Source organism: Dermacentor albipictus, chromosome 7, assembly GCF_038994185.2.
Source record: "Dermacentor albipictus isolate Rhodes 1998 colony chromosome 7, USDA_Dalb.pri_finalv2, whole genome shotgun sequence".
Lineage (NCBI taxonomy): Eukaryota > Metazoa > Arthropoda > Arachnida > Ixodida > Ixodidae > Dermacentor > Dermacentor albipictus.
This window is the reverse complement of record NC_091827.1, coordinates 129,898,038-129,923,760: the sequence shown is the minus strand read 5'-3', so window position 1 is coordinate 129,923,760 and position 25,723 is coordinate 129,898,038. Positions and strand designations below refer to the sequence as shown.

The following is a 25,723-nucleotide window of genomic DNA, read 5'->3' as shown; positions in this document are numbered from 1 at the left end:
ACCGGTGACAGCTGCTCCTGCGTAATACATTGGAACAAATGACAGCGTCATTGAGATTTTTCACTGGCCGTTGCATATGTACAAAAATGTAAACAAGGATCTTGAATGACAAAATTCCATTAACTTATTTGTCCTCAACTTGTTCATTTCATGGTCTTTACATTTTTCATATCAGCGGCATGCACTGCTTTGCTGGTTTCGAACTGATGTAGTTCTAAAGTTCGTGTGGTATTTTCTTTACTTAGTAAATAGACAAAAACATGCAAGCATTGACATCAGTTATGTTGGGCACAATTTTTGGCACATACGAGTATAATATTCTATGAAAAAATACATATTTTGCTTGTATTGACAGTGCGTAGCGTTCAAGAATTCGTTTGCAGCATCTTTGGCAATGACAATACAGTTATTATTCATGTATTTGATCCCTAGGCAAATTGTTTAAGAAAAAGCTTTAGCTGGGGCCCAACCCCGACGCGGCCTATTCAGATACACGTAAAACGCAGAAGCGCTTTTCTGAGGTAACTCCTGAATCGCTTTTAATGAAATTTGTTGCAGTTAAATTCTAGCGTCTGTTTGAAGCGGAATTTCGATTTAGGGCCCGAACTATGTTTAAAATATTTTGAAAAATTCGAAACTCCGAAAAAAAGTAGAAGCACGAAGTTTACAAATTAATAGCTCTTCATCAAGGACAGATATCATGGTTTTGTAAACGGCATCCATCATACCATTCAAAGCGGACAAATTCGATATGTCTATTTGAATTGGCTATGTTATGAACAAGGGTTCTGCAAAAGCCTTATTTCCATAATGCTTAAGTTTTGAGCCTCATGTGTAACATCAATATTGTCCGCCGTCGATGTACTATTATGTGCAGTTTACAGAATTGTGACCTCAATTTTCATTGCTCATTTGCAGAGTTATAAACTTCATTGTTTCGTTTTCTGGAAATCTTCGATGTTTGCCACTTTTTAATAAAATATTGATGACCTAAATCGAAAATTCGAAACAAACAATCACTAGAATTTAAGTTTTGCTTTTAAATGCAACAAACCTCATCAAACCTGGTGACGTGGTTGCCGAGAAAAACGAATTTTCCTTCTACATGTATCTAGATAGGAGCATCCGACCTAATGTTTGAGGAGGTGGCCGAGCTTCATTGTGAGCTCTCCCCCCCCCCCCCCTGAACGACATTTCTGGCTACGCCACTGTATCTGACTATAGGAGTGTGGTGGTCGGTGTCGTTTGCGTCGTCTTTGCTGGCTACACGTAACATCGTCGATGCACCAGTGACACAGGAAACTTCAGCCAACTTGCCTCCACCATCCGGGGCAGTGTGGACCGAAAGTGAAAAGTGGATGCTTATACGCCTATGGGATGACAGCCTGCACCAGTTCAGGGAAGAAAAGCATAATCCCACAGTGTACGCCACAATTGTTTCGCTACGCGAAAACGGCGTATTGCAGACAAAAAAATAGGCGCAGTCAGAACTCGACAATCTAATGCAGCGATACAGGTAAGCAGCATCTCTAGTTTTCAACGTAGCCTGACATTTTGTTCCAAAACGTGCGATCGGCATAGACCTACTTTTGTCGACGTCCTGTACTCAGCAAGTACTGCCGAAATGGCCGGCATCTTCTACGAGGCTAAACACTGTTCTTGCAACTGTTGGCGAAACGTACGAGCTGTGGCGACGTACTACTGCCCTTATTAGCACGTGAATCAATGGGTATACACAGATATTCAAGTTAATCTCGCACGTGGTTCACTGCGCAATTTGTTGCCTGCCTCAAGTAGGCAATTTTATGGGCATCTACAGCATGCTCCGCTTCGACAATGCGACCTAACAAGTCGCACGCTCAGCTGGAATGCCTGTGCGAGTACAGAACGCTCATGCCGACAGTGGAACTATCAAGAGAATGCGAAGTCACGTCCACTTGTGCTGCCTTTATATTGGCTGGCAAGGTGGGCGCGCATCCCAAGCGTTTCCTGGGCAAATGCTTATGAAAAGTACAATATCGCCGTGTTCCTGAGCGCGTGAAATATGAACGCGGGGGAGTCCATACTACGGCTAATAATTAATGTTCATTAGTTATGTGACTGTTTTGAAGGTGCTTTCTGTGTTCTTGCAGGAAGGAACTGCGTGAACTTGGCACTGGCTCAGCAGCCCCGTCGACGCCGTTCCTTGGGGAAATACATCGGTTTTTGGTTAGCTTCCCGGCCAAAGACACGTCACTTGCACAAGAAAGTGTCTCCAGCCCAGATTGCACAGTTGAAGACATGAGAGATTTTCTATTTGCAATTCAGCACAGTGCTATTATTGTGGGAAAAAATGCTCAAATGAGTATTGTTTATTTTTTCATAGTGGCATCAATTGTGGCATACAGAGAAGTAAATACAGCACCACAGTAGTGGTCTTCAGATAGTCTGCACCACAAACACAGCCAGAAATCCCAAATTTCGCTACTGAAATGTCCGTTCGATTTGCCTGCACCAATGTGAATCAGTTCACGGCGGTTCATGGGAAGTTCAGAAATTCTACAGCTAGATTTCTTCGATGCAGGCACAGCGCGACACTCGAAATGAATGTCAAGGTGCAGACGCGATGCCGACGTTTTATTTTTTTCTGACTAATGCGCACAGAGTGCATAAGTTTTACAAGTCCTGAACTGCTGGTATAATCGGCTTCAGAGGCATGAATACACCAGCGCTTGAGTGGACACCACAGACGCACGTTGTTACGATTGGGGGTTCAATCCGATCGCTCGTGGTCGGTTGTCAAGATTGGAGTCAGGCATGAATTAGAAAGTAGCTGGCCCATGCCGTCATCCAACTTATCCACGCTGAGGACGTTGATGAAGGGAAGGACTGCTTTTCATCGAGAACGAGGAATATGGGTTTATTTACAGTATTTAATCAGTCTAACATGACTGTTTGAGAAAGTACATTAGCCTAACATGACTGCTTGAGAGAGAGTGTCCTGAGCAGCCGCACATCAGTTTATAAACACTTCGTCCTCCCTCGATACCTAGGTGACGGAAACGGCCGTCCAAGCACCGTCGGTGAGTTGACCACACATCGTAGAGGAGACGACCCGGCACCGTAGGGGCATTTATTCCCCGAGCTGCAGCGCGTCCGCCGGCCGCCCTTTGTCTGGCGTCTTGGTCGGCGCGTGGGAAGGGGTGTCAGTAGGCGTTCCCGCGGCTCAGTAACAATAGTTGGTCCGCCGAGCCCATTTAGTCATAATGGCGACTTCATCAAACTCGACTCCAGCGACGGAGAGTCGAGGACGCACGTATTGTTGTTCACACACAGTCGACTTAGTCACGCCTTGGCTAGAGGTGTGCGGCGACGCTCCAGAAAAGTTGCCGCCACAGTCGCAACTGGCCGCAAAACATGCACTGCAGCTGGCCGTTCTTAACAGCGCCTCTATGGCCCGGAAACTCTCGACTGTCCAGCGCTGTCAACCGCTGGGTAGCAAGAGAACGGCTGGTGGCCAGGGGGTGATGCCTTGGCTCGAAGCGACCACTTGTGTGATGATGTCACCGCACCAAAACAACAAGGACAGGCATCCAACACCCAACAACCAACATCAACAAGAACATCCAAGAAGGACAGGCAACTGCAAAACGAACCCCACAACACGGCTGTGCGCCGAGATGACGTACCCTGGTTCTCACTTTACACCCGCTAGGCTTCAAAGAAAACATAAGTGCAGAGACAAAAAATGCTGCATTTCGCTATGCCAATTTTTGAAGCTATTTCGTGCTGACAAATTCAGCAATCACGGAGGGAATCCTGCTAAATGAGAGGGGATCTTCTTGGCTTAACAAAATTAACACTAGTAACCCTAAAATTTAGGCGGGACACTGAAACGCAGAATTCAAATTAGTCTGCTCAAACCATCCGCTTTGCTATGCAACTTTCCCTTCTCATATCTAACGGAGAAGTTGTACTATTGGAGAGTGAGACTCCATCGGAGCAAGCGGCCATTTTTGTGTGACATTTGATTGAGCCACGTCAGAGGACAGTGGTCGGTCTCGATGATGAACTTCGCTCCGTACAAGTAACACAACTTCTGGGCGGCCCAAACTAAACAATCGCATTCCTTTTCTGAAGCGCTGTAGGCTTCCTGTCTTACATTTAGTTTACGGCTGGCACAGAGGATGCTCCTTGTTATCGTCGCCGACCTGACTAAGTACCACGCCCATACCTCTGTCGTTTGCGTCGCATTGAACTTTGAATTCCTTTGTGTACTCTGGCGCGCGAAGCACAGGACGAGAAACCAATAGCGTTTTCAAACTTTGGAAAGCGTTCTCTTTGTCGTTATCCCAGTGTACGCTACTTGGTGCAACCTTTCGGAGGGCGTCCGTTAATGGACTTGCCATTTGCGAGTAATTCGGAATGCACCGTTGATAGTACCCCACAAGTCCCAAAAATGAACGAAGGTCTGTTTTCGTGCGCGGCTGAGAAAATTGTCCAATCGTAGCTCTTTTCAGCTCGACCGGCCGTCTCGTGCCTTGGCCGACAACATGGCCCAGATAAGCAACCTGTGAACAACCAAATCTACACTTTTCCGCTTTCATCGTTAAGCCGGCTTCTCTCAACCGTAAGAACACCTGTTTGAGGTGCGATACGTGTTGTTCCCATCTGTCCGAAAAAATTGCTACATCATCCAGATATGGCAAGGCAAACTCCTGCAAGTCTTTTAGGACAATATCCATTAACTTAGAGAAGCTAAACGGGGCATTCTACAGCTCGAAGCTGAGTGCGAGAGGGCGAAAAGTGCCTACAGGTGAGATGGATGCGGCATAGCGGCTGGCACTTTCTGAAAGGGGAACTTGCCAGTACCCCCGCACGAGATCTATAGTTGAAATGTATTTAGCAGCGCTAACTTTTTCAATCCGTTCGTCAATGTTGGGTATTGGGCACAGCTGATCCCTAGTGATGGCATTTAACTTCTTGTAGTCAACACACGGACGAGGGTCCTTGTTAGGGGGTTTCTACCAGTACTAGCGGTGACGTGTAGTCACTCTCAGCGGGCTCAATAACTCCCAACTCTAGCATGCGCTGTATCTCTGCCTCCATAATTTTTCCCTGTCTTGGAGACACCCTGTAAGGCTTTGATCTTACGGGTTCGGTTGATGTCAGCTCTATTTCATGCGTTATTAGTTCGGTTCTACCTCGCCGACCCCTGAACCTGTGGATATATTCCCCTAACACCTCTTTTAGGTCATCTAGCTGCTCGGGTCTTAGAGCGTGCGAACTAACCGAATGTTTTACTATTTCAAGGCCGATTGCAGAGTTGGAGGTCGCCCTATACTCCTTAAACTTGGTACTAGGACCATCCTGCTCTTTGATGGTATAGTTAACGACTCCGCTCCGCTCTATATACGGCTTCATCAAATTGCAGTGATATATCCTCACCTCCTTCCTGCGACCGGGCATTTTCAGAGCATAGTTAGTATCTGCAAGTTTGTGCAACACGTTATCGGGCTCGTCCCAGTAAACTTCAAGCTAGTTCTTTCTTGAAGGTTTGAGGATCATTACCTGGTCTCCGGCGTTAAACGTAGGAAGCCTCGTGTTCTTGTCGTAATAGAATTTGGCATTCTTTTGAGCTACTGCCATGTTCGTTTCGACTAGTTCTTGGGTTGCCCTTAGCCGTTCCAGCAGATTTAGCACGTATTCAACCACTGTTGGACTCTCCCCTTTTTCCTTCCACAGCTCTGTTAACATTCTCAGTGGAGAACGCAGTGTCCTCCCATACACTAGTTCTGCTGGCGAGAACCCTATCGCTTCATGTGGAAGCGTTCGTAAAGCAAACAAAGTTGCCTGCAGACAGTTCTCCCAGTCTTCCTTGTGCTCGTAACAAAGCGCACGCAAAACTCGCTTAAGCACTGAATGCCACCTCTCTACACTGTTTGACTGAGGCTGATAGACAGAACTGTGTATTAACTTTACCCCGCACTGTTTCTAGAATGTGGAAGTCAGTGCGCTCGTGATTACTGACCCTTGATTTGCCTGAATTTCGGCTGGAAATCCAACTCGTTCAAACACTGTCAAAAGCGCGTCTACTACTTCTGTGGAGCTGCGCTCTTTCAGAGGGATTGCTTCTGGAAACTATGTAGCCGGACACAGTATGGTAAACAAGTACCTGTAGCCCGAATTTGTTTTTGGAAGAGGCCCTATTGTGTCTATTACAAGTTGTCTGAAAGGCTATGTTATTAACCTTCAGTTACCTACAGTGGAGCTTTCCATGTCTCACCTGGTTTACCAGAGCGCTGGCAGGCGTCGCATGATCTTACAAAGTTTTCTACGTCTTTGAAACAGCCAGGCCAGTAGTATTCCATAAGCAATCTTTCCTTTGATTTGTTTATGCCTAGATGGCCGGACCACCTATTTCCATGACAGAGACTCAAAAGGTCCTCCCTATACTTAGTAGGTACGACTAACTGATCTAAAATCCTACCCTTTCGATCTCTGTAGTGCCGATACAACAATCCTCCTCTCTCACGTATCGTCACGTTGCGTCCAGCAATGCCTTCTTTGGCTGTGTGATGTAATTTAGCTAAGCTCTCATCATTCTTTTGCTTGGTTGCCAATGACTCTCTATCCACACTTAAGAGCTTATCAAAGTTCTTTGAGGCCGGTGATAATAACGACCCTGTCTCGCTTGTGAGTGCGTCAGCTTGCTCTTCCTGCAGGCTTTAACTTGGACACTCTAGTGATACACTCTCAATGAGCTGGTCAGCTGGCAGGCTCTCCTCGAGTGATTTTTCATCGCTCGAGCCTAGCTCGGATTCGCGTATCCAAGTTATCCCCTTTTCTGCTTCCGCTGGAGCAGCTTGTACATTTTCAGCCGAAAACGACGTGATTTTACAGGCTTGGCCTCGCGTAAATGGCTGTACTATGCCCTCTCCCCGTTTAAGCCCTTTGTTACGCAGTAACTGATTCGAACGATTCGAAAAGATGTAAGGCTACTGCAGTGGCAAAAATTTGGAAACTGCAGCCTCAGTCTCTAGCTCCACGAATGCTCCACTGATTTTGACTTTGGCCATGGACAGACACACGCTGTGTTCTTCTCCAACCTGTTTGATCCATGCTACTTCTCCGGTGAAGTCATCTACCGTCACGTAAGACGGATGGACCATGTCCATCGTGGCGGTACTGTCTCTTTGCACTCGGCATGTTTTACCATTAACTTGCAGGTCGTGATGACAGGGGCTTAAAAGTTTCATATTGTCGTCTTTTTTCCTCTACGGAGGAAAGAACTACGCTAGGCTTCCCGCAGTTTACAGCTATATGTCCCAGTTTGTGGCATTTATAACAGCGGATCGGCCTAACAGTTTCGAATTTTCTTTTCTGTTCCTTTTGTGCGGTTTCCCCGTTAAGTTTCTCCTCGCTCTTTTCTGCGGGCTTTTCCTCCACATCTACAGGTTCCGATCGTCTAGTCTGCGAACGGAAATGGTTTCCGTGGTCCATATCGACCGTTCCAATTTCCGTCCTTGGCCTTTAACTTCCTACGGGTTGCGTACTCTTCGGCTAATTCAGCCGCCCCTTCCACAGTGTTTACATTCCCTCTGTCTTGCACCCACAGTTTCACAGCTTGGGGGATGGTTTTGTAAAACTGCTCTAGACACATGCATTCAATGATCATGCCTCTGCTGTCGTACGCTTCCGCGCTTTTCAGCCACTCGACTAGGTTGGCCTTTAAGCTATATGCAAACTCCGGATATCCCCCGCTATCTTTCTTGCGTGCGCTCCTAAACCTTTGCCGAAAAGCTTCGGCTGAAAGGCGGTATTTCTTCAGGAGACTAGCCTTAACTTTTGCATAATCATATATGCATCCTGTGCACTCAGTCTGGCGATTACTTCCGCCGCCTCACACGGCAACATAGACAGCAACCGCTGTGGCCATGTACTCGGGCCGAAGTTTATCTTTTCGCAAGTCCTTTCAAAATTGCTTAAGAACAAGCCTATGTCGGTCCCGACCTCAAATGGCTTTAATAGCTTGCCCATGCGGTACGATTCTGCCTCACTTGATCGTCCCAGAGCGCCTTCACTTCCTTGAGAACACTCCAAACGTCTGCTTTCAAGTTCAAGTTGCATTTTTCTTAACTCGCGATTTTTATCGCGTTCCTCTCTTTCTCTTACCCGTTCTTCTCTGTCCTGTTCTTCTCTTTCTCTGTCCCGTTTCTCTCTTTTTTTCAGAAGTTCAAACCCCGTTTCAATTTCTTCCTCACTAGCCTGATCGGAAATTAGGTGCAATAATTCCGATTTTAGCATTTCCATGCGTACATCTAGGCCCAGTTACTCACCAACAATCAACTCGTCTCTCAGCAGTGCCCTTAACTCCATGATTGCTGCTTTACTGCCTTGATCCTGCTCGCTAAATCTAGCTAGGAAAACACAACCTAGCTAACACTCAACAGTGTAGCTTCCCACTGTTCTAAACAGAACAACCACAAAATGAAGCCTAGAGAGTCAAAGCAAGAACCAAGCACTCACCGCAGACACAGCACCACGTCGCGAAGTCCATCTCACCGCTGTCAGCCAGTTTGTTATGATTGGGAGGTCAATCCCACCATTCTTAACCAGTTGTCAAGATTGGAGTCGGGCATGAATTAGATGGTAGCTGGCCCATGCCGTTGTCCAACTAATCCCCGCTGAGGACGTTGTTGAAGGGGAGGAGTGCTGCTCGTCGAGAACGAGGAATATAGGTTTATTTACAGTATCTAAATAAGGTCGTTGCAGTTCATCAGTCTAGCATGACTGCTAGAGAAAGTACACTTAGCAGCCGCACAACAGCGGTTTATAAACACTCGGTCCTCCGTCGATCCCTAGGTGAGAGAAACGTTCGACCAGTAGACGAGCCGCCTCTCTGCGGGAGGGCTTACACACACATACTTCTGCACAGGTAACTCGGAGCTTACGTCAGGAAAGGCGCATCTTATTCCTCGAGCTGACCACCGCAACGCGGCCCCCGGTTCTCCATTGTCTTGCGTCTTGAAAGACGTGTGGGATGTTGCAGCCAAATAAGTTTATTTTTTTCTGACTAATGCGCACAGAGTGCATAAGTTTTGCAAATTCTGAACTGCTGGTATAATCGGCTTCAGAGGCATGAATACACCAGCGCTTGAGTGGGCACCACAGACGCACGTTGTTACGATTGGGGGTTCAATCCCATCGCTCGTGATCCGTTGTGAAGATTGGAGTCGGGCATGAATTAGAAGGTAGCTGGCGCATGCCGTCGTGCAACTTATCCACGCTGAGGACGTTGATGAAGGGAAGTACTGGTTCTCATCGAGAACGAGGAATATGGGTTTATTTACAGTATTTATATCAGTCTAACATGACTGTTTGAGAAAGTACATCAGTCTAACATGACTGCTTGAGAGAGATTGTCCTGAGCAGCCGCACAACAGCAGTTTATAAACACTCGGTCATCCCCCAATACCTAGGTGACGGAAACGGCCGTCCAAGCACCGTAGGTGAGTTGACCAGGTCCCGTAGGGGAGACGAGGCACCGTAGGGGATACGAGGCACCGTAGGGCCATTTATTCCCCGAGCTGCAGCGCGCCCGCCAGCCGCCCATTGTCTGGCGTCTTGGTAGGCGCGTGGGAAGGGGTGTCAGTAGACGTTCCTGCGGCTCAGTAACAATAGTTGGTCCGCCGAGCCCGTTTTGTCATAATGGCGACTTCATCAAACTCGGCTCGAGCGACGGAGAGTCGAGGACGCGTGTATTGTTGTTCACACACAGTCGACTCAGTCACGCCGTGGCTAGAGGTGTGCGGCGACGCTCCAGGAAAGTTGCCGCCACAGTCGCAACTGGCCGGCAAAACTTACACTACAGCTGGCCGTTCTTAATAACGTAAGGGGAAATGTGCGATGTGTCGTCTGCTGTGCTGCTCTTTCGCACCTATACGTCGCCACCAAGTTGGCACCGACAGTAGAGAGGGTGCAGCAAAATTCTGAAACAGCCCTGAACCTTTTGCAACGAATGCCGTGGTTCAGAAGGCGCCATTGCTGCAACGCTGAAACGAATGGCAGTGTGCAGCGCCTTGTGAGCTGGTTCAGGCGGTGTAGGCGAATCAAACGTACCTGTAGTGTTCCATGCATTGTAAGCAGGTGTGCAATACATTTCGCTATTTTGGCATACTAATGTTGAATGAATCACTGTTTTACTAGCTTTTACTTTGCGTAATTGCACCACTCACACAAATCTATTAAGTGCCATAAACCACAGGTGCGCAAATCTGATTACTTTTTCTTGGTGGGTGTGAGTGTAGTGCTGAATAACCGTATTTCTATGCTTCGGAAGTCATCAATAAGCAATTTCATTGTTGGTTTGTTTTCCATATAATTTATTCAACGGAGTGTGGTGGCACCTACAGCGAGGTTTTGGAGCCTCTGTGCCACTACATCTGTTGAGAGCGGCGATGACAGAGAGGCAGCAGCGCTGCCTGCAGATGCTCATTTACAAAACGCCTGGCCCGAGCAGCACTACCAGCATGAGTAAAACAGAGAAACACGGTTTCTAAGCAAGAAACATTTCAACAAGCTCTTCAGGAGCAGAACAACAGACCTACTAAAGCTCTGGAAGAAGCCACGGCTACAGAGAGTGTCCTTTGGGAAATACAAATGAACATACAGGACAAACTTGTTCAGCCCTTCAATGCTTTACCGAAATTTTTTTTTAGAAACTGTCCGGTACTGGCCCAACTCTCCTTGCATCTAGTGGTCTCCATGCAGTTGAACATAATGGACGAGTGCATCTCAAACATCTTTCCCACATCCAACTTCTGTGCAGGCGGTATGATGTGGTTGCTGGTATAATGTGTTCTGTAGCTCCGCTTCGTTCAGCCGCTGTTGTGATATAGAATCGTTGAAATGTTCACACATCTTGTTCAACAAACAGCATGCTCTTATTACAATAGGCACATTGCTGATGTCACACTCCATATGCTTCATCGGAAATCGGAAGCGTGCCTTGAGTCTTCCAAAAGGGTTCTCGACAATTCTTCGCGTGTTAGAGAGTTCATAACTAAAGTTGCTCTCTGGTGGGGTGTTGTTGGAAACCGGGAAAGGTTTCATGAGGTTGGGCGTCAGTGGGAAAGCTTTGTTGCACAAGACCAATGGTGGCACAACAAAAGTGCCAACACAAGTGGTTGGGCTCTAGAATGCTTGTCCCTGAATTGCTCTTGACAGGATGGAATTTTGAAAGACATGTGCGTCATGGCACCTGCCTGTGAAGCCAACGTTGGTATAACGGAACCGGTACTTGTGGTCCACAAGAGCCAGCAGGATCACACTGTACCTGTAGGTAAACACGTCATGGACAAGACCAACTCTGCAACACAAACATGGCTGCATCGAGGTATGAAGCTAGAGAGAGCGATATCAATATTACACATTCAACCATAAACCATACGGAGTAGGTGTGCTGTGGCCATGACACGTGGACAAAGCATTGCTGAATTAGGTGCTCGAATGCAACATCATGAATTGATAGACAAGTATTTTAGGGGAAACAAACTGAGTACACATTAACAAACTAGAACAAGACTGCAGTGATTTTTCTGACAATTTTTATCCAGTAAGTGGCTCGATTTCCAGTTTCACTAATTAGAGTTTTTGCTTCTGTGCACACAGCTAACACTTACTGTAGTTAGTTCACTTACCAGCCTTTGTAGTTGTAGTAATTGATGGCTTTTTCCTTTGGTGGAGACAGGAAAATGACAGCCATCCAGTGCTCCAACTGCCTGTGTGAAGCCAGTGACAGCATAAAACACCCGTATATGGTCTGCCATTTTATTTGCTGCAACCATCTTGATCCACTGGCTTCCTAGGGCATCAATGATGGTCCGGCAAAATTGTCTATAACTAATGTTCACTGTCCACCTCCCCAAGTCAAACAAATTGGGTACTGTTCTACCCTCGGCAGAGGATCACAGCTTGTACAAAGCAACAGCGACCCGTTTCTCCACTGACAAAGCTTCTCTCACGTTTGTTGTTTGGAGTTGCATCATGGGCCTGACGAGGTCTACCAAAAATATGAATGTAGTTCTTGAGACGCTAAATGATTGCCGGAAGTTCCGCCCGCCTAGGTTCGGCAGCATCTCTTCAAACCAACGAGCACATGGTGGGTACGCCCAAACTTGCTTTGTCGCGCGTCTCCCGGACAACACAACAGCATTCAGCATGAGGCTTGATGGTGCGCACTTTTGCTCTGACAGGTTCGATCTCTATATCCATGGAAGCAATCGTCGCCACGACAAGTGCAATCTCGCTCCTTTTCTTCAGGTCTTTCGCTTCGTCACTCGCCACTGACACGGCACAGTACACAAAAGGAAAGCTCCAGAGGTCACGTACCGTGCACGAAATGTTGCATTGTGAGTCTAGTTTGCTGAAGTTCAGGTAGCAGAACGCAAAGCCTTGCTATAACGAACCAGACGTTCCAGTACACTGTAGCCTTGCAAAGCCTACTCGCCATGCCACAAAGAAAAACACAGATGAGCACAGGGTGGCTAGCGTCGCTGTCAGCACTGCTATGTTTAGCGAGCGCACCTTGATTTTTACCAGTGTATGTTTTTTGCTAAAGCAATACTGCTCGCACTTTCGGTCCATCGGTGGTCGTGACGCCTCCTTACACAGCTGCACGTCACGTGACCGTGTGACGTCACGCCAGACCGAGAGACGGGGCCTCAGCTCGCGGCATCGATGGTGGAGGCGAAGCCTTGCGCGCCGCTGCTGCGGCGCTACCGAAAGAGGGCGCTCGCTTGTGTGACGTCACACCAGACCGAGAGACGAGGCCCCAGCTCGCGACATCGATGGTGGAGGCGAAGCCTTGAGCGCCGGTGCTGCGGCGCTACCGAGAGAGGGCCTCGCTGGTGTGACGTCACGCTAGGAGGATAAATGGGGCTACAGCTCGGCTCCTCGCAGTGGTCGGCTCGCTGCCTTGCGCTATGTCTGATGATGTATACCCATAAGTTTAACAAAGGGCAACCATGTCCACACCATCAGCCGAACCAAGGCGCAGCCAAGGGTATTGCTTTCGCAATCTTCCAGGCTTAACTAAGCTAAGCCTTCAGCCATTTTTTTGCATTAAATATAATGAATATTACTTTTTACTGAAGGAGCGCAAATTATAATACAGTCGATCCCGGATATATCGAACTCGAAGGGGATCGCGAAATAGTTCGATATATTCATAATTCGAAATATAAAATATGCATGTCGAAAGCTTCTCTAACAACTCCACACATCTCAAGGCAGTTTTCCAATGTCGTGACTAATGGGAACTTACCGATCTGTGCCTCCAAGGCACGTAAAAAAACAAAAACACAGTGCGATGATCAGAGCACTTTATATCGGAAGAAAAAAATCAGTGACCTTTGCTTGCTTTTTCTTCTGCACCATCAAGTTTATTAAGCTGTCTTCAAGCTTGTTGATAGTGTCCAAATGAGAAATTCCAGCTCTTGCCATTATGCCAGAACAGCGAATGACGGTGAAAGCTGATGCAAGTTCAGCTGCAGTGCATGGTGGCTGGTACTCTTCCTCGGAACCTTCGCCGCTGCTAGAGTCTCCGCCCTCGTCACCCATGATGTCAGCCACAATCTCCGCATCAGCGTGATCCGCTACAGCTTGCACACCATCGTCAGCGCTGACGAAATCGTGTGCTGTAACTCCCCCTGGGATGGCGCCTGGGATTGCCGAGAGCTCGCGAAATTCGCTGTCCAAGCATCCAGCGTCATCGTCTTCACTGTCAAGACATCTTTCATCTGCAGCTACCACAAAGCCTGCTTTGCAGAAGCAGTTCACAATTGTGCTTTTCTTTACGTCGTTGCAAGCACCAGCCAGCATTTGAATTGTTCCGAGGAGGTCCACCTTGAGTTCGATTGCTAATCGAAGGTTGATTAGGAGCCTCTGCACCAGTCGTCATCTGTACCCAACCTTAAACGTTTTCACAATGCCTTGGTCGAGAGGCTGAAGTTTTGCCGTTGTGTTTGGCGGAAGAAACTTGAGGGTGATCTGCTTTAATGGGCAGACGACATGATGGGCCAAACAATTGTCAAGAAGACAAACTTTGCGGCCAGACTTCTCCAGTTCGGCAGCCCATGCCTGTAGCCACTCAACGAAAACATTGCGTGTCATCCAAGCTTTCTTATTGGACACGTATCGAACCGCGAGGCCTTTCGCGTTCTTAAAGCAGTGTGGTGACCTGTTCTTTCCGATAACAAACGGCCGTAGTTTCCATGACCCATACATGTTTGCAGCAAGCGAAATCTATACACACACTTTGCTGTTCTTTCCACCATGGCATGCAGTACCCTTCAGATGCAGTCTTGTTTGGCAGCATTTGCCAAAACAGTTCCGTCTCATCTGCGTTGAATATTTGCGACGGCGAAAAGCTGTAGGTAATATTTGGCCACTCTTCGGACAACCACTTCTCAATGTGACTTGTGCTAGTCACCTCGCTTTCACCTGAAAGTGTCTTTCCGACAATGCTGTAGCGACTCTTAAACCGCTGCTGCCAACCAGTGCCACCAGTAAAGCTTTCTTCTCGGAAGGCCACAGCAAATCATTTGGCCTTCTCCATGAGTGTTGGGCCGTCAGCAGGTGTGTTCTTGTCATGTGTCTCCAAAAACCAGGCATACAATGCCTTCTCGACCTTGACAAAGGTTGTAACGCGCACACGACACGGTCCAGGGCGACTAGACTGCACTGCCTTCAGCTTAACATCTGCTTTGTTCTTGAGGATCATACTTAGGGTGTTGCGAGGAATCCCGAACGCCGCGGCAACCGACGACTTTTTCTCGCCAGCCTCCACCCGTAGAATGATGTCTGCCTTTGTCGAAAGATCGAAATTCTTGTATTTTTTCGTGGTCGTGGCTTTGGAAGACATGCCAAAAGCGGAAAGAAAAACGCACTGCACCACACGAGTCTCAAGCCTTCGCGTTGACCTCGTGAATAAAAGACGCACCGCTCCGCGTCCACTACCACAAGCCCAAACTGCACTGACCTCGTTCGTCTCGCTGTGCCAGTGGTGTCAGCCTCCAAAACACAGGAAATGGGTGCCTGCGGTCAACGTGGTTTCTCCCTTCCGCTTCCCTTTCACACCCAATCGCACTCCAAGTGCTCCTCCTCACGTGCCTTTTACTCACACGCCCCTTTCTCAGAGTGCGGGGCGGCGCGCGTGAGGTCGTGGGAACATCGCGAGAGCTTTGCGAGGAGAAGCGCACTTGCGGGGGTGCGATGCGATGGGAGAAGCGCACTTGCAGGGGTGAGGTATGGTGGGAGAAGCGCACTTGCCGGGGCGCAGCTCAGCACGGATGTCGATACATCGGTATGCCGGTGCACGGGAGTTCTATATACGCGAACAATAGCGCTATACTTTTGCATGGGATTCCCAAGGGGATTTTTCAACTCTTCGATATAGGCCATAATTTGATATATCCAGCATCTACTGTATATGTTTATTTATTTAGCTCAAATTTAGCAAATGTGTATCACACTGAGAATGTTCTCCGATCACCAATTCAGCCAGTAGCTTTCTGTGGGTTGAGCTGCTTGCAATGACGCTGCATTCATGACATTTTGGAAGTGAGAACAAGTGATTTTGCGATGTTTTCAACACAAGACTGTAATTTCTCTGTGGAATGCAAAGGAATAACATATGGCTCATGTGTTCATATGAGACTCTTGCACAGACCGCCAACGTTCTATTACAATGTTCAAAATGTGTTCCAGGGCCCCTTTAACATATCCAAATAACCCAAAACAGTGTGCTGCCATGAGTCATGCTCCGAAAGAATTGGCCTGAAAGGGACATCCTATTTATGGGTTCTTGCCGTAAAAATTAGTTCAACCTGACCAAATTTTGTGGTCTTCAATGCAATTGACAAGCATTCCAACTTAAGGTCCAACAACGATGCAAGGGTGCTTTTCTTAACACCAGTTGTCTTTCAGGTATAACTACATCAACGTCATCTCCGGCTTGAAGTTCTTGTACACTGCTTCCAGTGCTTTGTTCGCAAACATACACTCCGGCATGATGACAAAGCAGCCCTCTTTACGATAGTGTTTCAAGACTGAAAAAACCCCACTCGGTTGCCCAGCGTTAAAATCAGCGCAACAGAATATGCGCCCCATAGCCCTGTCCAGCCAGTTGTTGGACGCCCTAAGGCCATTAGAGGCAAAGAAATCAACACCTTTGGTCCTTCCGTGATGTCTTTGTCTATCATCTGACAACAGTGACCTTTACGCAATGTCGATTCTCAGACTCCGGTATAGACCACCTGTGCCAGAGCAACTTTTACTGGATTCACACGCGGTTCAAAGCAACTTCGTTGATAACTGCAGTACACGCCTGTGGCAGTCGGGTATTTGTTTTCTAGCACAAGAACATGTCCCCGGTTTATTGTGGCCTTATTTCTTCTGGATAGCAAAGGCAGCACTATCACCAAATGAACTCCCTGAAGTCCCGTGGTCTTACACCATCGAGTAAAGAAAACACGTCTGCCAGCACCACTACAACAACATGAAGACAGTCTCGGAAATGCCTTGCTTGGCTCTGCCATTCAAACCAAAGAATTCGGAAAAGTCTTCTTACGTGGCAGCAAGATGGTTGTAGCCATTCAGAAATAAGCTGTAGGTCCTCGGAGCACGTAGAATACTTGGCATACCAAGACAGGATGCGGGCTTGACAAATGCATACAGCTGTTGAGACAGCAAGGTCGGTCAGACTGTCTCCAGTTTATTGAAAGGTTCCGTGGCATGCAATGATGTTCAAGGAGAAATAGGAAAAGATGATGGCTTGGTTGCAGCTGAAGCATTTGGGAGCTGGCATCATTATCTGCCTCGTGCCTCGTGTTCTGGCTCGAGCTGGTAGCAGTAGGGCTGCCACACTGCACAAGAAAATGAATGCAGCGAGTACGAATGTGTTCATGATGTACCAACGGAACAGACAGACACCGAGGAAAAAGAAGAGACAAACAGAAGTTCTGCATGTAAAAGGACAGTGCTTGTGCTCGTCCTTTTCTGTTGTCCATGAACACATTCCTAGTTGCCCGAGTTTTCTTGTGCACAACTTTGCATTGCCTACTAATTTCTGGCTATTCAAGACATTTTATAGCTGCCTGTGGATGGTTCGTATGCGTGAAAATGTAGATGACGGTGCTTCGATGCAAGCTTGCTCGATTTTCTTGTAGTGACTGAAGCGAATTTATAATATGCAGACATCACTTTATTTAGGAAATGCTGCAAGTGAAACAAGCATGACATGCCAGACAAACCTAAGACTTGACACTCAGTCACTCAATTTCTGTCTTCAAGTTTTCACTGTTTCTGAGCATGGTCAGCTTGCATCATACCAGACCATTTAACAATGCTCATCAGCTTGCCTACCTAACAGAACATTTCGGTGAAATGTCACGTTTTCCTGCAATGCTGCTGCAGCATTGTATGCATTAATGCGCCGTAACGACTACCGTATAATGCGGAATATAGGTCGACCCCTTCAAATTGAAGCAGAAATGTCAACATAAAAATTATAAGGCACAAAACTTCCTTTTATTTAGTAGTGCTGCCAGGCTCGTCACCTGCTCATTCGTTCGAGCTATCTGAACTCTAGTCCGAAGACGACTGCTTTTCACTGGCTGCGTCTCACAACATGTCATCCTCGGTGCCGTCCAAGGAGTTGCTAATGCAACACTTGAATGCACGCACCATCATATCGTCGGGCAGCGGGCGCCAAGCCTGCGACACCCATGTGGCCACAGTGGCGAGAGGCGGCCTGCGCAGCCGGTCTGTTGGAATCGTCGGGTTGTCGCCGGCCATCCACTGATTATACTGTTCACGGACACGGTCTTTAAAGAGCTTGTTGAGCACGAGATCCAGTGGCTGAAGTGATTACGTCATGCCTCCTGTAATGACAGCGAGCTCCGTCCTCCTGTCGCGGAGTGCCTGCTTCACACCTGCGGTCAAGTGCCCTCAAAAGGCATCCAAGACGAGCATCCTCGGACACCGCAGGAGTGCGCCGGGTCGCCGATTCCAGACAGTCTTGATCCAATTGAGCATGAGAGCCTCGTCCCCATAACCCTTTTCATTCACGCGAACGACAACATACTGTGGGAAAGCCTCTTTCGGCAGCGTCTTCCTCTTGAAGATTATGTATGAGGGCAGTTTTCTGCCATCGGCAGTACACGTGAGCATCACCGTGAAGCGCCAAAGCTCGTTCCCCGTAGAAAGAAGCTTGACTTCTTTTGCGCCGCGTTCGCACACTGTGGTGGGCGACGACATGTCAAACCACACAGGCCTTTCATCAGCATTGCCGATCTTTTTCTTTCTTAATACTGTTAACCCTCACTTGAGGGTTGTTACAGGGAGGGAAAATAGTACAACACAAGCAAAGTTGACATTTCATAGCATCAGGCTGGGTGCTCAGGATACAAAATATCAATCAAGCATTCAAATTTGTGCACATCCGTCTGATCGACAACATCAGGTAAGGCATTCCACATTTCAATTACATCCGGGAAAAAGAATAACGAAAAACATCAACACGTGTGTTCTAAGGCTTGACGGCTCTGCTGTGGTTTATTCTCTCGCTACGATTTGCAGGGAACTGGACATATATTTCCTTTTTTATCTTCAAAACCCTTTGAAGTATCTGAAAAAAAATCTTAAGTCTGGCTTTTTTCTTTCGGGTTTCCAGCAACTCAAGCCCACAGGAACGCAGAATTGTTGTTACCGAGTCCGTCCTTCGGTACCTTGAAGCAATAAAACGAGCAGCCATTCTCTGAATTCTTTCTAGTTTGTCTATTAAAACTTTTCGGTGGGGGCTCCAGACAACGCAAGCGTATTCTAAAGATGGACATACGAGAGTTTTATAAGCGATTAATTTGGCATCCTTCGTTGCATGTTCCAGCTTTTTCTTCCTTGAATACAGTTTTTGTGAAGTCGTCGAGCACAGGTTATCGATATGTTTACGCCAGTCTAAGTTATGTGAAATTGTGACCCCTAAATTCTTGAATGTATCTACATTTCTTAGTTTGTTGCTTGCAATATTATAAAAGAATGGCACGGCAATTTTTTTGTTAGTAACATGTGTAAAAGTCGATCTGTTGTAATTGGTTTCCATGTCCCATTTTTCACACCAAAGGTGAAGGGAATGAAGAACCTGGTTAATTCTGATTTGGTCGTCAATGTGTGTTACCGTAGAATAAATTAAACAATCGTCAGCAAAAAGCATCAATTTCACAGGGAACTCGACAAGAACAGCAACGGGGCCAAAACAGACACCTGGGGAACACAAGAAAACACTTCTGACGCAGGGGACAAGCACTCGTCCACATGCACATCCTGCCTGCGATTGTGTAGGTAGGCTTCAATCCATATTAAAATGGTGTCATTTATTCCGGCTTTATGCAACTTGAAAAGCAATTTACTGTGTGAAACTTTGTCGAAGGCTTTCGCAATGTCTACGCAGATGACGTCCATTTGTTCTTGGGCGTCTATAGCTGAAGTAAAATCATGAATAGTTTCCACGAGCTGGGTTACTGTAGAAAGTCCCTTTCGGAAACCATGTTGGTGCTGATAAAAAAAAGTCATTATTTTCAAGGAAAACGAAAATATGCTTATTTGTGATATGCTATGATATGCTCAGACTTTACAACAGACGCTAGTCAGGGAAACTAGGCGATAGTTATTTATTAGCAATCGTTTACCGCTTTTAAGAACAGGAGTTATGACTGCGCAACGCCAGTCTTGCGGCAACGAGTGAGTTTGCAATGACTTAACAAAGCTTTTATTTAAGAAAAATGACACCCACTCCGCGTATCTCTTTAGAAATTGGGTTGGTATTCCATCCGGCCCGCTAGCCTTCTTAGAATCTAAAAGTAGCAGTTGGTGAAACACCCCTGCTTGAGTGACGACAAGATTTTCCATCCCACATGAAAAGGAAGACGGCAGACAGGCGTCTGCGCAATTGCTGCTAGGCGCTGAAAAAACTGATTGGAAGAAATTATTAAAATGACTCGCAATATTTGCTTTTCGCGTTACTATTACATTGTTAACTTGGATCCTGTTTATTTGTTCTTTTTTACCATTCAGATGAAGCCAGAATTTTTGTGCTGATGTTTTCATAAAAGTATTTAATGTTCGGTTAAAGAACTGCTCTTTTGATTCCTTCAGAGCCGTTTTCAATGTCCTTCACAATTTCGATCCCTCGGCGGAGATACCTTGCCTTTTGCGTAAGTGCTTTATTTTGCGCTTAATATGAATGATATGTCGATTAATCCAAGGGTTCCGTCATCTTATATATTTTAGTCAAGTTGGGATGAAACTATCAACGCAATGTCTTATGATTTTCTTGAGGCGCTGCCACAGTTCGTCAACCGATTCACAGTCGCGGACAAGTGCAAATTGATTAAATGATAATTCTATGAAATCGAAAATAGATGTGTCGTCTGCTCGACTATAGTCCTTAACTTTCACAGGTATAAACGGCTGGGAACGAGTGCTTGCGCTCGACACTATGTGTACAAGAACCATCTTATGATCTGACAGACCATCTTCCACAGACACTGTATAGTCGCCTATTTTATTCGAAAGAAACACCAAGTCCAAGAATGACTGAGATTCAGGCGCTACCCTCGTGTTCTCTTTCACGATTTGCTTTAGATTGTGAGAGATCATTATTTGAAGCAGCTTTTCGCTACTACAAATTTCTACGTGCCCAGGTAGTAAACTGTCCCAGTTAATATTAGGTATAGTCCCCGGTCATTATTAGTCTGGCGTTACGGTCCAAATGATTGCATAGGAAATCATTCAGCTTATCTAAAAACTCGGGTGCAGTGGCAGGTGGCCTATATATTGCGCCAACAAGATATACAGTGTTCGCGTAAGTAATTTTGCACCACACTGTCTCAGGAATGATACATTCAATCATTACAACATCAATGTACTGTTTAACAATAATCGCAACGCCACCACCGCAAGTGTCTCTATCCCATCTAAACATTCGGTAGTTTGGTGGCACTATACACTGACTAGGTACATCGCTCTGCAACCATGTTTCCCTTACTGCTAGCACATGAGGGGTCTCCGTCAGCCACACGTATTCTAACTCAGTTATTTTATTAACAATACTGCGTGCATTCAGTGACGAGATTCGGAACTATGAAAGGGTTGAAGTACATGGGGAATCGCTGGGACTGCCTGAGGGACCAGAATCACCATGCGTGTCATCTGCCCTTTGGGCGCGGTGCTTGTTTTTATCTCGGTGGTTTAGAAGGAAACGTGCGTTGTTTCCGTGGTCCCATACGTAAAGCTTATCGTTTACCTTGAGCTTGTCGTCAATCAAAAATACCTTCGCGCACTTCGCCCTTCCGGAAGAAGCGCTTGCCCACAACTTTCGTCGCACATTTACTGTTTCCTTTGCATAATAATTGCTGATACTGATTTTCCTTTAAGTTTTTTGCAGTTCTTCAGTACCTGCTCCTTTTCTCTGGTATCATAAAGCTTCATGATAACTAGTCTCGGTAGTTTACTGTTTTTCTTGCCAATGCGATGAATTCTTTCGACAGTTTTAACTCGAACCCCCAGTTTTTCATGAAACAGTTCATCGATAACAGCTGCCCTCAAGTTCGCCTCTGAGTCACCGCTTTCCTCCGAGATTCCAAAAACCAACAAGTTGTTACGCTGGCTGCGGTTTTCATACTCGATAAATTTTTCAGCCTGGTGCTGAACTATAACCTCAAGTTACCTAATATTCTTGTTCATTTCCTGTATCATAACAAGAATTTTCGTCAATCGATCTGTTTTTGCGTTTAACTGCACGACGTTCTCGCTTATTGAGGATAGTCGGCGATCAGTTGTTTGCAGCAGTTCGGTCGATTTAGGCCCGGGATTTAGGCCCGGACACTAATAGCAACATCATGGATCAAAAGTCAATAAGAATGCAACAAAACCTGCGAGGGCACGGCAGGATAACCAAAAATCTGTTGTCACTTCGGTAGGAACAATCAGTGCACTGAGGACCAATCTGCACAAACAGCAGAAGCGGGTGAGCCATGCTGTCCGCAGGCCAGGTGCCGTGCCCTCTGATCTGGTCGTAGTCGGGTCGCTTCTTTAGTAGGTCTGTTGCTGATGACGTCACACCTTGCAGTTCGTATCCCACGAATGAAAAGTTCGTAGTCACGTGGTCAGAGTAAAACACCGAAAACGGCATCATTCTAGCGCTAGTCGTTATCGTGGCTGGCCTTTCATGCAGGATCCACGGCAGTACCTGCACAAACAGCAGAAGCGGGTGAGCCATGCTGTCCGAGGCCAGGTGCCGTGCCCTCTGATCTGGCCGTAGTCGCGTCGCTCCTTTAGTAGGTCTGTTGCTGATGACGTCACACCTTGCAGTTCGTATCCCACGAACGAAAAGTTCGTTGTCACGTGGTCAGAGTGAAACACCGAAAACGGCATCATTCTAGCTCTAGTCGTCGTTATCGTGGCTGGCCTTTCATGCAGGAGAGGCAGTAACTGCACAAACAGCAGAAGCGGGTGAGCCATGCTGTCCGCAGGCCAGGTGCCGTGCCCTCTGATCTGGTCGTAGTCGCGTCGCTCCTTTAGTAGGTCTGTTGCTGATGACGTCACACCTTGCAGTTCGTATCCCACGAACGAAAAGTTCGTTGTCACGTGGTCAGAGTGAAACACCGAAAACGGCACCATTCTAGCGCTAGTCGTCGTTATCGTGGCTGGCCTTTCATGCAGGAGAGGCAGTACCTGCGCAAACAGCAGAAGCGGGTCAGCCATGCTGTCCGCAGGCCAGGTGCCGTGCCCTCTGATCTGGTCGTAGTCGCGTCGCTCCTTTAGTAGGTCTGTTGCTGATGACGTCACACCTTGCAGTTCGTATCCCACGAACGAAAAGTTCGTTGTCACGTGGTCAGAGTGAAACACCGAAAACGGCATCATTCTAGCTCTAGTCGTCGTTATCGTGGCTGGCCTTTCATGCAGGAGAGGCAGTAACTGCACAAACAGCAGAAGCGGGTGAGCCATGCTGTCCGCAGGCCAGGTGCCGTGCCCTCTGATCTGGTCGTAGTCGCGTCGCTCCTTTAGTAGGTCTGTTGCTGATGACGTCACACCTTGCAGTTCGTATCCCACGAACGAAAAGTTCGTTGTCACGTGGTCAGAGTGAAACACCGAAAACGGCACCATTCTAGCGCTAGTCGTCGTTATCGTGGCTGGCCTTTCATGCAGGAGAGGCAGTACCTGCGCAAACAGCAGAAGCGGGTCAGCCATGCTGTCCGCAGGCCAGGTGCCGTGCCCTCTGATCTGGTCGTAGTTGCGTCGCTCCTTTAGTAGGTCTGTTGCTGATGACGTCACACCTTGCAGTTCGTATCCCACAAATGAAAAGTTCGTTGTCACGTGGTCAGAGTGAAACACCAAAAACGGCATCATTCCAGCGCTCGTCGTCGTTATCGTGGCTGGCCTTTCATGCAGGATCCACGGCAGTACCTGCACAAACAGCAGAAGCGGGTGAGCCATGCTGTCCGCAGGCCAGGTGCCGCGCCCTCTGCGTGTCCCAACATGTAGCCATGCTGCTGCCAGAGACGGATAACATAGCGCTGGAATTTGACCAGCTTATCCTTGTATGCCTCTGGCAGCTTCTGGCAGATTGATGTGTGCCGTCGAAGTGCGAATCCTTTGCATCGCATGAAGCGACGAACCCAGTAAACGGAGCCCTTGAATTGTTCCTTGGGCAGTCCAAATTCTCGGGCGATCTCAAGAGCTTTGATGCGGATGAGTTCCACTGTCACTGGCAAAGATCTGGCGCGATGCTCGCAGACGAAATCCGCCACCTTGTTTTCGAGCTTGGGGTGCACCGCGCGGTGCCCGCGAAAGGACGTCTTCCGCGCTTTCCAGGCAGACAGCTTGACTTTCTGCGTTCGCCAGCACCGGACGCTTTTTTCTGAGACGCCAAATTGCCGCTGGGTGGACATGTTCCCATGCATTTCAGCATATTCGATTACTTTCTTTTTTAATGCCACAGTGAACTGACGTCGAGTACTCGTACTCATTTTGTGAGTTGTTGCGAAACTAGCAACGCCAGGGAAGATTGCTGCACAAAAAGAGAAGATGGCGTCGGTCCAACTGCGTAGGCCGCATTAATGTTGGGCCGCGGTGGTCACCAAGGAGGCGATAACGATGCGGATGCCGAAAGGTCTGAGCTCTTACACTCTAAGAAAAATCTCGGGGAAAATGGGAGTAACTGGGCAGTTGCCCTAAAAAGGGTGATTTTATCCCTCAAGGGAGTAACTGCATAAATATGCGTGCCGTGTGCAAATTTCGGAGAGTAAGTGTTTAGTCCCTGGTCGGAAAGAGAGCAAACGGAAGGACGAACGGTAACAGTTACTCCCCATGCACTCCTGTGTTTTTGTCCGTGTCGTGGAATCATGCGGTAAAAACTGTATTGTCTATAAATCGTGAATAGTTCGAAGTTGATGCGCTGTCTATTGAACTACATGCAAAGCAGCACTTTGCCCCTTCGTGAGAAAATTGCGTGAAATTTAAAAGCTGGAATGTGAAGAGCCATGCCCTTCGTGCGCACACCATAAGTGAGCAATGCACATTAAGCGCGCAAGTCATTCATAGATTGCCAGGTTTTGCTGGTCAATAGTACCGAAGTTCCTTCCTTTCCAAGGAGATTACGGACTTAACTGAAGCGATGTGTAGCTCATACAGTACACACTAAGCGAGTGAGAAATTGTCCTTCTCTGTCATCTCTGTTGCCCCGTTTGAGCTCGCTACACGTTTACATTGCATAGTGCCAAAGTTTAAATCACCCTAAGAATACTCGGGCAGATTTCTTTTCGCACTCGCTCATGGTTGCAAGTACACTCAACGTTACTCTTCCCGCACAGCATATACAAAATGCCGAGTCGCTTTTATATGGCCACACTTGCGTTCCGATGCTTAACCTGTCTCTATTTCCAGTCCCATCAACCAGTCTGCCGTGGTGCAGTGGTTAGAGTACCTGACTTGTGAGCGCGAGGACGTGAGTTCCAATCATACCTCCGGCAATTTTTTTTTTCAGTTCAGTAATCTTTTTTTATCAGGGTATAAATGCCTAATTTCATTAATTCTACATCAGAAATAATGACCATTACTACCTTGAGGAGCATCGGAAAAGAGCAACTGCTCGTCCTCGGAGGAGTAATGGCATGAAGAGTAATAGCTCATCTTCTCGCGCTTACTCCCAAAAGGGAGGAATGGTTGTGGCACATCAGTTCCACCCTTAAAGAGTAACCTCAATACCTCATTTCCTCCTTTCTTTTTCTTAGAGTGTACATGTTGCCAGATGACTATTCAGGTTGTGCCAAGGGCCGGTATATAGGTCGAGGGGTGAGCTCTTAGTAATATCTTCGGAAAAAAACCTCGACCTATATTCCGCACTATACGATACTTAATTTCTTGAGAATGGCACAGTGCGGCCGAAGCCATTCTGTAGCACCTTTTGTAGAATATGAAACCTTACTTTGTATCAGCAAACCAACCTTTCGGAGCAATTACCTGGCACACATTTTCACACACAAATGTTAGTCTAGACAGACAACCAGTATCGCAGTGTTTCATAACGACCTGTCAAGGTGGCTTACGTTCCGCTGCAAAACACAAGGTTGTGGACTCGATTTCTGGTGGCCACATTTTGACGGGTGCATTAGGCAAAAATGGT

At 47.2% G+C, this 25,723-nt stretch overlaps 1 protein-coding gene across 3 annotated transcripts in view; it reads right to left on the bottom strand.

Moving 5' to 3' along the window:
- The window catches only part of mtTFB2 (mitochondrial transcription factor B2), a 221,260-nt gene that overhangs the window by 53,492 nt on the left and 142,045 nt on the right, over positions 1 to 25,723 (bottom strand). The window contains exon 7 of one of the 3 annotated variants that reach the window (XM_065424248.1): positions 16,623 to 16,907. The exons of the other annotated variants lie outside the window; for them this stretch is intronic. Coding sequence (XP_065280320.1) covers positions 16,638 to 16,907 — 270 coding nt within the window. The 3' untranslated portion in view covers positions 16,623 to 16,637. Of the gene's footprint in view, positions 1 to 16,622; positions 16,908 to 25,723 lie in introns of those variants that run through there. 3 annotated transcript variants of the gene reach the window in all.